This window comes from Thamnophis sirtalis, unplaced genomic scaffold (genome assembly GCF_051295495.1).
Source record: "Thamnophis sirtalis isolate CommonGarterSnake01/CBP01778 unplaced genomic scaffold, rThaSir2_p1.2 scaffold_15, whole genome shotgun sequence".
NCBI lineage: Eukaryota > Metazoa > Chordata > Lepidosauria > Squamata > Natricidae > Thamnophis > Thamnophis sirtalis.
Window position 1 is genome coordinate 46077276 of NW_028261395.1, and position 16660 is coordinate 46093935.

A 16660-nucleotide genomic window follows, 5' to 3' on the forward strand; every position below is an offset into this window, starting at 1 on the left:
AGAGAGAGAGAGAGAGAGCCAGCGTGGCTTTCATGGGGGGCATTTAATGTTCTCTTAGGGAGCTTTGGCTTTCTGCTGAGCCAGCTGCAGCTGTAGCGCCCGCCCCACCCACCCACCCACCAACCCCCGCAGCCCACTCCCCTTCAGTTGCAAGGGAGCGAAGAAGAAGGGAAGCGCGAAGGCCAACCGGGAACTCAGCACTTCCATCTGAAGGGTAGAAAAAGGTCAAGGGACTCACCGCCATTCACATCAGACGGAAAGGCCCACGGGAGGGAGGGAGGGAGGGAGGAAGGAAGGAAGGAAGGAAGGAAGGAAGGAAGGAAGGAAGGAAGGGGAAAAACCCTGAATTTTGCAGAATTTCACACACCGGATATTCTACCAACAGGTAGAGTCCCACTTAACGCCCGCGGGGGAGTCCGAAATTTTTTGTTGCTGAGCGAGACACGTCTGTTGCTGAGCGAGACAGTCAAGGGAGAGGCCAGATTCATTTAACAACTGTGTTTTTAGCTGAACCCCTTCAGGGATTCACTTATCAACGGGGCTAGAATGGGGCAAAACTCCCTGAACAGCCATCAGAGCTGGGCTCGATTGTGGTCGTATATCGAGGATCCCCTGTATTTCCGCACTGTGCATCCCTCGCTGTCACGTTCTCACCTTCGTTTTACTTTGTGGTATCGGCCACACCGGTGTGTGTTTTCCTTCTCCTGGTGGCTGGCAGGAGGTAGGATAGGACAGGACAGGGATACGAATAGAAGAGAGGAGGAGAGAGGAGACAAGAGAGAAGAGAAAGAGAAGAGAGAAGAGAAGATGAGAGAAAAGACAAGAGAGAAGAAAGAACAGAAGATGAGAGAAAAGACAAGAGAGAAGAGGAGAAGACGAGAAGGGAAAAGGCAATAGAGAAAAGAAGAGACAAGAGAGAAGAAGAGAAGATGAGAAGAGAGAAGACAAGGGAGAAGAGAAGAAGAGAAAAGACGAGGAGAAGACGAGACAAGAAGATAAGAGAAGGGAAAAGAAAAGAAGAGACAAGAGAGAAGAAGAGAAGAGAGAAGATGAGAGAAGAGAGAAGAGAAAGAAGAGAAGACAAGAGAGAAGAAAAGACGAGAGGAGAAAAAACGAGAGAAGAGGAGAAGACGAGAAGGGAAAAGGCAATAGAGAAAAGAAGAGACAAGAGAGAAGAAGAGAAGACGAGAGAAGATGAGAAGAGAGAAGAAGAGAGAAGAGAAGATGAGAATAAAGACAAGAGAGAAGAAAGAACAGAAGATGAGAGAAAAGACGAGAGAGTAGAGAAGAAGACGAGAAGGGAAAAGGCAATAGAGAAAAGAAGAGAGAGAAGAAGAGAAGACGAGAGAAGAGAAGGGAGAAAAGAAGAGAAAAGACGAGAAGACGAAACGAGAAGACAAGAGAAGGGAAAAGAAAAGAAAAGAAAAGAAGAGAGAAGATGAGAGAAGAGAGAAGAGAAGAGAAAGAAGAGAAGACAAGAGAGAAGAGAAGAAAAGACAAGAAAGGAGAAGACGAGAAGACAAGAGAAGGGAAAAGGCAATAGAGAAAAGAAGAGACAAGAGAGAAGAAGAGAAGACGAGATAAGATGAGAGAAGAGAAAAGACAAGAGAGGAGAAGAAGAGAAAAGACAAGAGGAGAAGACGAGACGAGAAGACAAGAGAAGGGAAAAGAAAAGAAGAGACAAGAGAGAAGAAGAGAAGACAAGAGAGAAGAGAAGAAAAGACAAGAGAGGAGAAGACGAGAAGACAAGAGAAGAGAAAAGGTGAGAGAGAAAAGAAGAGACAAGAGAAGAAGAAAAGACAGAAGATGAGAAAAGAGAGAAGAGAAAGGAGAAGAGAAGAGGAGAAAAGACAAGAGAGGTGAAGAGAAGACAAGACGAGAAGACAAGAGAAGGGAAAAGGCAAGAGAGAAAAGAAGAGACGAGAGAGGAGAAAAAGAGAAAAGAGAAGATGAGAGAAGAGAAAGGACAAGAGAGAAGAGAAGGAGAGGAGAGAGGAGAAAACCAGAAGAGAAGAGAAAAGAAGACAAGAGGAGACGAGAGAGAAGAGAAGAAAACAAGAGAGAAGAGAATAACAAGAGTTGGAAGGGACCCCGGGAGGTCTTCTAGTCCAGCCCCCCTGCCTAGGCAGGAACCCCTGGACCCTTCCAGACAAACGCTTCTTCTCCAATCCAATGGTGGGAGCATTCCCAACTTCTGGAGGCCGGGGGGGGGGGGGGGGGCTGGGCTTCCAATCAACAACCCACAGCTCCCAACCCAGGAGGCGGGTGTGGATTGTGTAACCTTGTTGTTGCTGCTGCTGCTGCTGCTGCGTGTGTGTGTGTGTGTGTGTGTGTGTGTTGTGTGTGTGTGTCTAGGTGAAGAGTCGCCCTAGTTTGGCTTCTCCCCCGAAGCCCTCCCTCTCTTTTTTCTCCCCGCTGTAAATCCTGGCTGACTTTGAACCCTTGGCAGAAGGGAAAACATTTATTACACACACACACACACACACACACCCTCTGGCCTGGATGTTCTGTGCCGCCTACGACAAACAAGCCCTTCAGAAGGACAGCAAAACTTTTGGCACCTCTTCCTGACCCCCTTCCCCAAAGCAACCTTTTCAGCAGGGACCCACAACACACACACACACACACACACACACACACACAAGTACAAAGGCAGAGTGAGTGCTAACGCAGTCGCTAGACCAATTCAATCCATCAATCAGAACAGAGCTGGAAGGGGCCTTGGAGGTCTTCTAGTCCAACCCCCTTCTCAAGCAGGAGACCATAGGCCATTTCAATCCATCAATCAATCAGAATAGAGCTGGAAGGGGCCTTGGAGGTCTTCTAGTCCAGCCCCCTGCTCAAGCATGAGACCATAGGCCATTTCAATCAATCAATCAATCAGAATAGAGCTGGAAGGGACCTTGGAGGACTTCTAGTCCAGCCCCCTGCTCAAGCAGGAGATCATAGGCCATTTCAATTAATCAGATTAGAGCTGGAAGGGACCTTGGAGGTCTTCTAGTCCAGCCCCCTGCTCAAGCAGGAGGCCCTAGACCATTTCAATCAATCAGCCAGACCTTGTGGGTCTTGAGGAGACCCTTGGTGATGCTGGGACATCCTCTCCTTTAAAGCCGGGGTCTCCAACCTCAGCCACTTTTAAGCCCCGTGGACTTCAGCTCCCAGAATTCACAAAGCTGGCCAGGGAATTCTGGGAGTTGAAGTTCTCCAGGCATTAAAAGTGGCCAAGGTTGGAGACCCCCCCTCCCCTACTTTCAATGCTCTTTTCTAGGCATTTCACCTCGCTAGCAATCCACCAGCCCACCGTGCCTCCCTCTTCCCAATGGGAGCTTAAAGCTGGCTTAACGATGGCTTCTGGAAGTTGGGACGGGACATGTTGGAGCCCGATGCTGGGTTACGGAAGTTCCGGTGCATTGCCATTGGTCCTGGAGGGAGGGGGGGAGTGTTTCTCTCTTGCAAGCTCTTTAGGAGAGGGGGCAGGCCCGGGGAACCCCCCTGTCCTCGCCCGCCTGGCTTCGCTTCCCCCCCCCAAAAAAATATGATCCTGGGGGGGGGAGGGGGGTTGGGGGGGTGGAGGGAGGGAGGGGCATACAAAAAAATTGTACTTCGATGTTTTATTGATTGAGGAATGTTGAAATATTTGTGTTTTCAGAGAAATAAAACTTCTGAATGCCAAAAAAAAAATAGAATAAGAAAACAACAAGAAAAAAATAAAAGAGAAAATAATAATTAAAAAGAAAAAAAAATATGATCCTCCATGGCTTAATAAAGTCTAACTTGCCCCAGCGTTGAACCCGCCAGCCGATTCTCCGGCTGGGGGTCATTTCAAGTTCACTCCGTGGACTTTCGGCGGCCTTGTGCGTGCATGCTTGTGTGTGTGTGTGTGTGTGTGTGCGCGCGCGCACAGTGGAAAACAGCCGGGCGTCTCCTCTCGCATCCAGGCCTGTAACACAACACGGATGCCCCGCAGGCGGCCGGCTTCACCGGAGCTCCTCCTCCTCCTCCGGGGCAGCTCCCTCCCGTCAGCTTTCTGCAGAGTGGGGAGGGGGGGCGGCAAGAGCCCAGCCCCCCCCCTTTTCTCTCTCTCTCTCTCCCCGCCCCGTTTCATTGGGACTCCGTGGAGACCCGTTGATCCTCGGATTACGGCAGTGCGTTTAGCGTGCTTGGGAGTATCCCGGGATGGTCTTCCCTAGTTTGGGTGATGGGGACGCCTGTGGGAAAAGCAACCAGCTCAATGAGCAGCAAGGACCCCACAGTCCTCCCCCTCCTCCTGATGCTGTTACCTAGTTAGCACCAGTCACTGGTAATTTGTAATGCATTTTTGAATGTTCGGTTGGCTGAGTTTCATGTTTGATGAATAAAGTATATAATAATAATAATAAACAGCTTATATCCTCCGACGTTACCTTAACCGTTCCTAGGTCCTTGGTTAGGACTCGAGCGGTTGAGCTACCAACCAGCCCCAAAGGCTGTGAATCTCACCAAAGATTATCATCATCATCATCATCATCACCATCATCATCATCATATTTTTAAAAATTAAAAAAAAAAAGATTCAGCACGGCTGGAAGGCTCTGGGTGAATTGTCCTCTTAAGTTGAGGCTTGAGGGAGCTTCAAACAGCGGACCTGAATCGCGGCTAACCCTGAATCGTGGCTAGGAACCCTTCGTTCGCTAACCCGTTGCCCAAAGCTAATCGCCTTCACAGCCAAGGCGTCAGGCCTCCTGCCACCAGCGAAGTGCCAAATTTTGGCACTCCCACAAAGGGGAACTGCTCCGCGATCCTTCCTTTGGCCGCCAGCCGGCCCCTGTGTGTTTTTGTTTCCATTTTGGCCGGTTTCAAACCGAGTTCTGGGCCCTTCTCTCGCTAATCCACTCCCGGGAAGCCAGTAGATTCCCCAGAGCTGTTGGGGGCAAAAAAAGAGAGTAATCTTGAGTGAGCAGAGATTATGGTTACATATATATATATCCAGGAAGAGGGAAGATGCTCAGATCCGTTGGGAAAAGATCTGTAGGTTGTCAAGCTTCAAATGGATTACAGGAAGTCCTTGTTTTACGACCGTTCATTTAGTGTCCATTTGAAGGTACAACAGCACTGAAAAAAATATGCATATATATGTGTATCTATCTATCTATCTATCTATCTATCTATCTATCTATCTATCTATCTATCTATCTATCTATCTCTTCTACTGTATATCTATCTATCTGTATTCTATATCTTGTATCTATCAATCATCTATCTATATCTATCTTCTATATATCGTCTCTGTTTATATCTATCAATCTATCTTATATATCTGTCGGTCTGTCTATCATTATCTATCTGTATTCTACATCTATCTATCTGTATATCAGTCATCTATCTACCTATCCATCCATCCGTCCATCTATAATCCACCCTATATATATATATATATATATATATATGTGTGTGTGTGTGTGTGTGTGTGTGTGTGTGTGTGTGTGTGTGTGTGTGCGCGCGCGCGCATGTGTGTGTATATGTGTGTGTATATGTGTGTGTATATGTATATGTATGTATGTATTTAGTGTCACAACCCCTGGTATGCCCAAATATGGGAGGAAGCCTTCTGCTTCCTTCCTTTCTTTATTTATTTATCAACACAAATACGACATACATACATATATACATATACATATACATATACATATACATCTTCTTGGAGAGCAGGCATCAGAAAGGTGACAACAAAGAGGAGTAGCTATATTTAAGATGTAGCTTATTAGATACAGCTATATGTAGGGTAGTTACGTTCTGGACAATTATTATCTCTTTCTTTTTTTCCCAATCTTCATGACAGTTCACTGGAACTTTGTCTGACGGTCTGGGAAAGACCATGGATAACCGGCATCAGACGGAGCGGGAATACATCCGATACCACGCGGCAACCAGCGGTGAACATCTCGTGGCCGGCATCCAGGGCCTGGCTCATGGTAACCCCTTATTCTATTCTCTATATTCTATGTTATTCTGTTCTATTCTCTATATTCTATTCTAGTCTCTTTATTCTATGCTATTATATTCTCTATATTCTATATTATTCTATTCTCTATTATTCTGTTCTATTCTCTAAATTCTATATTATTCTCTATATTCTATTCTCTTCTTATTATTCTATTCTCTATATTCTATATTATTCTGTTCTATTCTCTATATTCTGTTCTATTCTCTATATTCTATATTATTCTATTCTCTATATTCTATATTATTCTATTCCATATTATTCTGTTCTTTCTCTATATTCCCTATTATTCTATTCTCTATTATTCTGTTCTTTCTCTATATTCTATATTATTCTATTCTCTATATTCTATATTATTCTATTCCATATTATTCTGTTCTTTCTCTATATTCCCTATTATTCTATTCTCTATTATTCTGTTCTTTCTCTATATTCTATATTATTCTATTCTATATTATTCTGTTCTATTCTCTATATTCTATTCTATTCTCTATATTCTATTCTATTCTCTATATTCTTATTATTCTATTCTCTATATTCTATATTATTCTGTTCTATTCTCTATATTCTGTTCTATTCTCTCTATTCTATATTATTCTATTCTCTATATTCTATATTATTCTATTCCATATTATTCTGTTCTTTCTCTATATTCTATATTATTCTATTCTATATTATTCTGTTCTATTCTCTATATTCTGTTCTATTCTCTATATTCTGTTCCATTCTCTATATTCTATATTATTCTATTCTTTATATTCTATATTATTCTATTCTCTATATTCTATATTATTCTATTCTTTATATTCTATATTATTCTGTTCTCTTCTTTATATTCTGTTCTATTCTCTATATTGTATATTATTCTATTCTCTATATTCTATATTATTCTATTCCATATTATTCTGTTCTTTCTCTATATTCTCTATTATTCTATTCTATATTATTCTGTTCTATTCTCTATATTCTGTTCTATTCTCTATATTCTGTTCTATTTTCTATATTGTATATTATTCTATTCTTTATATTCTATATTATTCTATTCTCTTCCACAGGAGAGGCCCTACGCATGCCTATGGGGGCCGCTGCCTTTTGCCCCATTTTGCACCCAAAACTTTAGACCTCGTTCAAGCCCGTAGTAAACATTTGTCTTGCTTTTTCCCCCTCCCCCAACAGGCATCATTGGGGGGTTAACCAGTGTGATCACCTCGACGGTCGAAGGGGTGAAGACCGAAGGGGGAGTGAGCGGCTTCATATCCGGTCTTGGGAAAGGGCTAGTCGGGACGTTAACGAAGCCGGTGGCCGGAGCCCTGGACTTTGCCTCAGAGACCGCCCAAGCCGTCCGAGAGACAGCCACGCTGACCGGCCCCAGGTGAGTGAAGCGGGTTGAGGAGGCGCCTTCCGTCCGACATCATCATGCAGGTAGTTCTTGACTCGCTTAGCGACCGTTTGAAGTTACAACGGCATCGGGGGGGGAAACCAGTTTTTTCACACTTAACGACCGTTGCAGCATCCCCCAAATTCGAACGCTTGGCCACCGACTCACATTCACGTCGGGTCGCAGGGTTCATGCGATTCCCCCTTTTTGCGGCCGTCTGACAAGCCAAGCCGACGGGGGACACCAGATTCGCTTAACAGCCGGGTTGCTAATTTAACGACCGCGGCGATTCACTTAAACCACCGGGGCGAGAAAGGGTGGTAAAATGGAGCGCATTAACAAATGTCTCGCTTAACGACAGAAATGTTGGCCTTGATTGTGATTGTAAGCTGATGGGTACCAGTCTTAAGATACCTTCACCCCTTTGAGTTGTTTATAAAAATAACATAGCATAATCTAACATAATATAGCATAACAGCATAGTATAAATAATAGAGATGGGGTAGAAGCAGAGATATATAATCCTGGCTAGAATGCTGGTTTTGCTTCCAGAGAAAAGGTGTGGTTGGAAAGGGACTTGGCTTGGAAAATTCCCCCGAAATCAGGTCTGCGCAAGAATTCCCACGCCTAGCCAGCCAGATGTGTCTCTATAGAGCAGAATACCTCCATCTTACCCACTTTAAGATGGGTGGACTTCAGCTCCCAGAATCCCCCAGTTCTTGCTGAGCACTCTGCGACAGTGTTTGTCAATCATCTATCCATCTATACCTGTATTACATATACTATGTATCTATATATCAGTCATCTATCTATCATCTATATTTATATCATCTCTGGCTATCATCTATCTACCTATCTATATCTGTATTCTGTATCTTCTATCTATATATCAATCATCTATCAATCCATCTTATATATCTATTATCCATCTATATCTGTATTCCATATCTTCTATCTATCTATCTAAATCATCTATCAAGCTATCATCCATCTACCTATCTATATCTGTATTCTGTACCTTCTATCTATATATCAATCATCTATCAATCTATCTTATATATCTATTATCCATCTATGTCTGTATTCTATCTATCTATTTCAATCACCTATCAACCTATCATCCATCTACCTATCTATGTATTCTGTATCTTCTATCTATATATCAATCATCTATCAATCTATCATATATATATATATATATATATATATATATATATATATATATATATATATATATATATATATATATATATATATATATATATATATATATATATATTATCTATCTATATCTGTATTCCATATCTTCTATCTATCTATATCAATCATCTATCAATCTATCATCCATCTACCTATCGATATCTGTATTCTGTATATTTATATATCAATCATCTATCAATCTATGTCTATCTATTATCCATCTATATCTGTATTCCATATCTATCTATCTATCTATCTATCTATCTATCTATCTATCTATCTATCTATCTATATCAATCATCTATCAACCTATCATCCATCTACCTATCTATATCTGTATTCTGTATCTTCTATCTATATATCAATCATCTATCAATCCATCTTATATATCTATTATCCATCTATATCTGTATTCCATATCTTCTATCTATCTATCTAAATCATCTATCAAGCTATCATCCATCTACCTATCTATATCTGTATTCTGTACCTTCTATCTATATATCAATCATCTATCAAGTAAGTGAGTGTGAGGGTGGAGGGTGTGGGTGTGTGATTGATGAGTGATTGAGTGGGAGTGAGTGGTGAATGAGTGGCGGTGGAATGTGAAGGAGGGAGTGAGTGAGTGTGATTGATGAGTGCTTAAGTGATGAATGAGTAAGTGAGTGTGAGGGTGGAGGGTGAGGAGTGAGTGTGTGATTGATGAGTGATTGAAGTGAGGTGTGTGAGTGGTGTGCAGGAGTGAGTGAGTGAGATTGATGAGTGATTGAGTGATGATGAGTAAGTGAGTGTGAGGGTGGAGGGTGGTGAGTGTGTGATTGCTGAGTGATTGCGTGATTATGTATATTTATATATCATTCATCTATCAATCTATCTTATATGTCTATCTATTATCCATCTATATCTGTATTCCATATCTATCTATCTATCTATCTATCTATCTATCTATCTATCTATCTATATCAATCATCTATCAACCTATCATCCATCTACCTATCTATATCTGTATTCTGTATCTTCTATCTATATATCAATCATCTATCAATCTATCTTACATGTCTATCTATTATCTATCTATATCTGTATTCCATATCTTCTATCTATCTATCAACCTATCCATCTATCTATATCTGTATTCTATATCTTCTATCTATCTATCTATCATCTATCAACCTATCATCCATCTATCTATATTCTATGTCTCTCTATATCCATCCATCCTTCTATCTATCTAGCCTTCTTTGGACAGCAGGCATCTGAAAGTGTTTGTCAATCAGAGCAACTCAAAGATAAGGTGGACTTCAATTCCCAGAATTCCCCAGCCAGCCAGCCCAGAGATCATAGAGATTCCTGCCCAGAGGAACGTTAATGAAAATAAGGACTAGAGGGGCGACGCGATAGCAACTTCCAATATTTGAGGGGCTGCCCCAGAGAAGGGGGGAAGGGTCAAATTATTCTCCAAAGCACCAGAAGGCCGAACAAGAAACAACGGATGGAAACTAATCAAGGAGAGGAGCAACCTGGGAATTAAGGAGGAATTTCCTGACAATGACAACGGTTAATCAATGGAACTCCTTGCCACTAGAAGTTGTGGGTGCTCCCATCCCTGGAGGCTTTTAAGAAAAGGCTGGGCCAGCTATTTGTCTAAAATGGTATGGGGTTTTCTGCCTGAGCAGTAGGTCAGACTAGAAGACCTCCAAAGTCCCTGTTGTTCTGTTAACTCCGCTGAGAAATAAACGCCGTGGCTGTGCTCGCCCCGCCGCCATTTTGCGAGCGCACCCACACGCCCTCTCCGAAAGGAAGGGTTAAAACAAGAATGATACAATGGGAGATATTATTCAGATTAAAAATGGAGGTTTTACAAGAAGGCAGCCGTTGGTCCGGAATAAGGGTGATAGGGTCAGTCCCCAGCTTGGGCAGCGGGTTGGTCTAGATGACCTCTCTCCAACTCTGAACGCAGCAGTCGAAAGGTGCCCTGAGTTTCCCTGCAGCTTGACGCTTCCACCCTCCTGCCTCCTTTCTTCCAAAACCGAGCCAAAAAGAGAGAGAAAAGAAAGAGAGAGAGAGAAAGAGAGAGAGAGAGAGAATGTACTGCAAATGTTTTTCTTCCTCTTCTGTTGGCTGAACTCTAAATACACCCTTCCTCCTGAGCCCAAAAATAATCCATTTCTCATTCTGGTGTCACTTATGTAAGGCTCTTAAAAAGAATGAAAGAAAACTTTCTCTCTCTGTCTCTGTCTGTCTGTCTGTCTGTCTCTCTCTCTCTCTCTCTCTCTCTCTCTCTCTCTCTCTTTCTTTCTTTCTTTCTTTCTTTCTTTCTCCTCCTCCCTCCCTTTGAATACTTGTGACTCAACTTCAGCCTCCTGGGTTCAGAAAGTTTTATTGACACTCCTGTGGTTTTTGGGACGACCTCGTGACGTGGAAATCTGAAATGGGGGAACATCAATGAAACCATTAAGCTTTCAAACGGTGTTTTTTTTTCTCCGCGATATCTTTCCTCTCGTCCCGAGATCCCGATGTTTGCACTGCAATTTTATTTTTTTTATTATTTTATTTAGCCCACGGCCATGCCGCATTTAGCCAGGAGGCTCAAAGTGCAGGACGCAAAGTGAGGCTTGTTGGCGATAGGAAGGGTAATCAGACTAGAGCTGGAAGGGACCTGGGAGGTCATCTAGTCCAGCCCCTTGGTCAAGTAGGAGTTGGACTAGAAGACCTCCAAGGTCCCTCCCCACTCTATTCTGATTGATTGATTGATTGATTGATTGATTGATTGAAATGGTCTTGGATCTCCTACTTGAGCAGGGGGTTGGACTAGAAGACCTCCAAGGTCCCTTCCAGCTCAATTCTGATGATAGATGATAGATAGATAGATAGATAGATAGATAGATAGATAGATAGATAGATAGATAGATAGATAGATGATAGATAGTTAGATAGATAGATAGATAGATAGATAGATAGATAGATGATAGATAGATAGATAGATAGATAGATAGATAGATAGATAGATAGATAGACAGAGAGACAGACACACACAGAGATATACATATAGATAGATAATAGAGATAGAGGGAGGGATAAGAGAGAGAGGAGAGAGAGAGATACATATAGATAGATAATATAGGTAGGTAGGTAGGTAGGTAGGTAGGTAGGTAGGTAGGTAGGTAGAGAGATAGATAGAGAGATAGATAGATAGATAGATAGATAGATAGATAGATAGATAGATAGATAGATAGATAGATAGATAGATAGATAGATATGGTCTTGGATCTCCTGCTTGAGCAGGGGGGTGGACTAGAAGACCTCCAAGGTCCCTTCCAGCTCCATTCTGATAGATAGATTAGATAGATAGATAGATAGATAGATAGATAGATAGATAGATAGATAGATAGATAGATAGATAGATAGATAGATAGATATGGTCTTGGATCTCCTGCTTGAGCAGGGGGGTGGACTAGAAGACCTCCAAGGTCCCTTCCAGCTCCATTCTGATAGATAGATAGATAGATAGATAGATAGATAGATAGATAGATAGATAGATAGATAGATAGATAGATAGATAGATGCATAGATTGAAATGATCTAGGGTCTCCTGCTTGAGCAGGGGGTTGGACTAGAAGACCTCCAAGGTCCCTTCCAGTTCTATTCTGATTGAAAAGCAGCCAAACCTGAGGAATTCTGGCCCAGAGAGTGATATCCGAGAGTGGGGGGATTGATTACATTGGGACCCCTGTATTGATCCTAGTGGCTGCATCTAACTGGGAGGTTCTGTGTTCCTCCAAAATCTTTGTCCAAAGGAAAAAGCCATTTTCTAATTTTCTCCCTTCTTCTTGCCACCAGGAGTTGCAGAAACAAACCCCTGGTGCGATGGGAAATGCTACTTCCTCGGGATAATCTGGGGGTGGGGGGGGTGACCCAAGTAGACACAAGACCCTCCCTTCTTAACCCCCCCCTCCCGTCAGAGTTCAGTAAAATAGCCTCTTTCCCCTAAGCCAAGATTGCCCTGCTCCAATTACAACCTGGATTAAAAGCCAAATTTAGCCGGCTGAGTCAGCAGCCTCCTCCTCCTCCTCCTCCTCCTCGGGTTGTGGGGTTCAATGTGCAGACATTATGCCTGGGAAATAAATTTGCTCAGAGGTAATTACAGCTTATTTCCCATCTCTCTCTCTCTCTCTCTTTCTCTTTTTTCTCCCTCTTCCTCTCTCTCTCTTTTCTGTCTCTCTTCCTCTATTTCTATCTCCCTCTCTTTTTTCTCCCCTTCCTCTTTTTTCTCTCTCTCTTTCTCTCTCTCTCTTTCTCTCTCTCTTTCTTTCTCTCTTTTTCACTCTTTTCTGTCTCTCTTCCTCTCCTTCCCTTTCTCTTTTTTCTCTATCTTTCTTCTATCATACATCTCTCTTCCTCTCTCTTTCTCTTTTTCTGTCTTTCTTCTATCATTCATCTCTCTCTTTCTCTTTTTCCTGTCTTTCTTTCTTCTGTTATTCATCTCTCTTCCCTCTCTTTCTCTTTTTTCATATTATTCTCTCTTCCTCTCCCTCTTTCTCTTTTTTCTCTGTCTTTCTCTCTTTCTTCTCATTCATTTGTCTCTCTTTTCTTCTATCATTCATCTCTCTCTCTTTTTCCTGTCTTCTATTATTCATCCCTCCCTTCTCTTTCTCTTTTATCATTCATATCTCTTCCTCTCTCCCTCTTTCTCTTTTTTCTCTGTCTTTCTTTCTTCTGTCATTCATTTCTCTCTCTTTCTCTTCTATCATTTATCTCTCTTTCTCTTTTTTCTCTGTCTTCTATCATTCATCTCTCTTTCCCTCTCTTCCTCTCTTTCTCATTTATCATTCCTCTCTCTTTCTTTCTCTCTCTCTTCCTCTCTCTTTTTCTTTTTTCTCTGTCTTCTCATTCATCTCTTTCCCTCTCTTTCTCTTTTATCATTCCTCTCTTTCTTTCTCTCTCTCTCTTCCTCTCTCTCTTTTTTCTCTGTCTTTCTTCTGTCATTCATTTCTCTCTCTTTTTTCTGTCTTCTGTCATTCATCTTTTCCCCTCTCTTCCTCTCTTTCTCTTTTATCATTCCTCTCTCTCTCTTCCTCTCTCTTTCTCTTTTTTCTCTGTCTTTCTCTCTTCTGTCATTCATTTCTCTCTCTCTTTCTCTCCTTTTTCAATTCTTTCTCTCCCCCCCCCCCAAAAAAAAGAATTGCAAACCAACTTTCTGCACCCATTTATCGCAGGGCAGCCCCCAGGTTAGTTTCACAGAGGTCGCAAAACGGGTCAAAAATCAATTCACTGTTTTGCTTAGCAGAAAAAAACTTCAGGTCCGTAAGTGGAGGAAACACGGGGGCGTTGCTATACAAATCAACCGATCCAGAACCGATGGGGAAAGTTGACGGTTTCCCAGCCGCCACTCAACCTCAACCTGTCAATCATTCAGGCTGGGGGCGCACCAGACCTGGACGCAGAGTCCTCGGAATTACGGCCCTAACCGAGCCTGCTCATTACGGTCGTAACTCCAGGACGGGTCACAAGCTCGGTCCTTGTGCGATGGCCCCTTGTGAAGCCAATCCCTTGCAGGCTGCGACAAGGCACCCTTGTCGTTAAGCGAACCCCGCGGTTGTTTAAAAAAACGAACCCACCCCCACCCACCCTTCCTGCCCCTAATTTTAACCTCGCTTCTGCAGTTCCTTTAAAAAAATAAGTTTAAAATATTTAAGCGCCCGGTCAGGTGGTTTTCCTACGTGTGTGTGTGTGTGTGTGTGTGTGTGTGTACCTTTATTTTATTTATTTTTTCCCTTCTGTTTTGGCTTTTTGTGGGCGAAGAGGAAGTGTGCGAAAGGAAACACCAAGGAGCGCCAAAGGATGAAAGATGGGGGAGGAGGAGGAGGGAGGGGCCGAGGGGAGGGGCCGAGGGGGGGGAGGCAAACTCGCACTGACTCCCCTCCCTCCCCTTAAGCAGGTAATGACTGCATCATTGTTAGCGATACGCCTCTGGGTTCAAGTGGAGTTCAGCCAAGGAAGCCCTCATTGTAGCGCAACCTGGCTCCGATCCGCGGCTTTCCAGGATACGGCTCTTGGGAAACCGGGTTAGCGGGGTTGGGCTCGAAACCCACCCACCCCTCCCCTGCAGGTGCCAAAGAGCCACCCCACCCAGGGGAAAGGTGGGATGAGGGGGGGAAGATCACACCCGGGAGTATGGCCCTCTCAATTTCGGTAGCCGAAGACAAGGGGCTTTTTAAAAAAGTATGCAGAGATAAAGCTAACAAGGAGCTGGAAGGGACCTTGGAGGTCTTCTAGTCCATCCCCCTGCTCAAGCAGGAGACCCTAGACCATTTCAATCCATCAATCAATCAGAACAGAACTGGAAGGGACCTTGGAGGTCTTCTAGTCCAACCTCTGCTCAAACAGGAGACCCTAGACCATTTCAATCAATCAATCAATGAGAACAGAGCTGGGAGGAACCTTGGAGGTCTTCTAGTCCAACCCCCTGCTCAAGCAGGAGACCCTAGACCATTTCAATCAATCAATCAATCAATCAGAATAGAGATGGAAGGGACCTTGGAGGTCTTCTAGTCCGACCCCCTGCTCAAGCAGGAGACCCTAGACCATGTCAATCAATCAATCAATCAGAACAGAACTGGAAGGGACCTTGGAGGTCTTCTAGTCCGACCCCCTGCTCAAGCAAGAGACCCTGGGCCATTTCAATCAATCAATCAATGAGAACAGAGCTGGAAGGGACCTTGGAGGTCTTCTAGTCCAACCCCCTGCTCAAGCAGGAGACAGTATACCATTGCAGACAAGTGGCTGTCCAGTCTTAAAAACCTCCAGTGATGAAGCACCTACAGAACTTCTGGTGGCAAGCTGTTCCCCTGGTTAATTGCCCTCACTGTTAGAAAGTGCCTCCTTCGTTCCACGTTGCTTCTCTCCTTGGTTAGTTTCCATCCGTTGCTTCTCCTCCTCGTGCCTTCTGGTGCTTTGGAAAACAGGGGGACCCCCTTCTTCTTCTTCTTCGGGGCAGCCCCTGGAATCCTGGAACGCTGCTATCATGTCACCCCTTAAATCCTTCTTTTCTCTAGAGCAGCCACGCCCAGTTCATTGGAGGGTCCAACCCTCTAATCACCAGCAATTAAGACGATTAAAAGCCCAGAGGATTTAAAGACGTATAAAGAACGGTTGCAGAAATCGGGTACGGCTGGTTTAGAGAAAAGGAGGATTATGGGGTGGGAGGCAGAGGTGAAATTCCTTTTTTTTTTTTACTACCGGTTCTGTGGGTGTGGCCTGGTGGGCGTGGCAGGGGAAGGATATTGCAAAATCCCCCATTCCTTCCTTCCATCCTTCCCTCCTTTTATCCTTCCCTCCTTTTATTCCTCCCTTCCTTCCTTTCCTTCCTTCCCTTTTATTCTTCCTTCCATTCTTCCATCCCCCTTTTTCCTTCCTTCCCTTTTTCTCCTTCCTTCCTCTCTCCCTCCATTTTATTCATTTCATTATTTTATTTATCTCTCGCCCCTATTTGTTTTCACAAGCGGCCCATGGAAGTGAATGCCTTTCTTCCCTCCCTTTTTCTCCTTCCTTCCTTCCCTTTTTTCTTTCCTTCCTTCCTTTCTTTCCTTCCCTTTTTCTCCTTCCCTCTTCCTTCCCTTTTTCTCCTTCCTTCCCTTTTTTCTTCCCTTCTTTCCTTTCTTTCCTTCCCTTTTTCTCCTTCCTTCCTTCCCTTTTTTCTTCCCTTCTTTCCTTTCTTTCCTTCCCTTTTTCTCCTTCCTTCCTTCCCTTTTTTCCTTCCTCTCTCCCTCCCTCCCTCCATTTTATTCATTTCATTATTTTATTTATCTCTCGCCCCCTATTTGTTTTGACAAACGGCTCACGGAGGCGAACACATCCAACTCGTCCCCTTCCTTTGGAGGAACACAACAACCCTCCAAGGTGGATCAGACCTCGAGAGAGATAAAGAGCAGGACAGGCCCGAAGTCACCCCCCCACACACACACACCTCCTTTCCCTGCTTCTTCCCATTGCAAAGACCCCTCCCCACCCCCCGTGGGCCCTTGTGCACATCCCTCTGATGGACACGAGGCCACGCACTGCCTCTCACACCTCCCGTGGCACCTGCGTAGGGCAGCTCGGGC

At 43.6% G+C, this 16660-nt stretch overlaps 1 protein-coding gene and 1 long non-coding RNA gene across 2 annotated transcripts in view; one reads left to right on the forward strand and one right to left on the reverse strand.

Moving 5' to 3' along the window:
• The window catches only part of VPS13D (vacuolar protein sorting 13 homolog D), a 123686-nt gene that overhangs the window by 96165 nt on the left and 10861 nt on the right, over positions 1-16660 (forward strand). The window contains 2 exon segments of the mRNA XM_087701822.1: positions 5819-5951; positions 7157-7352. Coding sequence (XP_087557948.1) covers positions 5819-5951; positions 7157-7352 — 329 coding nt within the window.
• Positions 10382-16660, reverse strand: part of LOC148042610 (uncharacterized) — a 17307-nt gene continuing 11028 nt past the window's right edge. The window contains exon 2 of the long non-coding RNA XR_015695102.1: positions 10382-10574. This is a non-coding gene — a long non-coding RNA (uncharacterized LOC148042610). The remainder of the gene's footprint in view (positions 10575-16660) is intronic.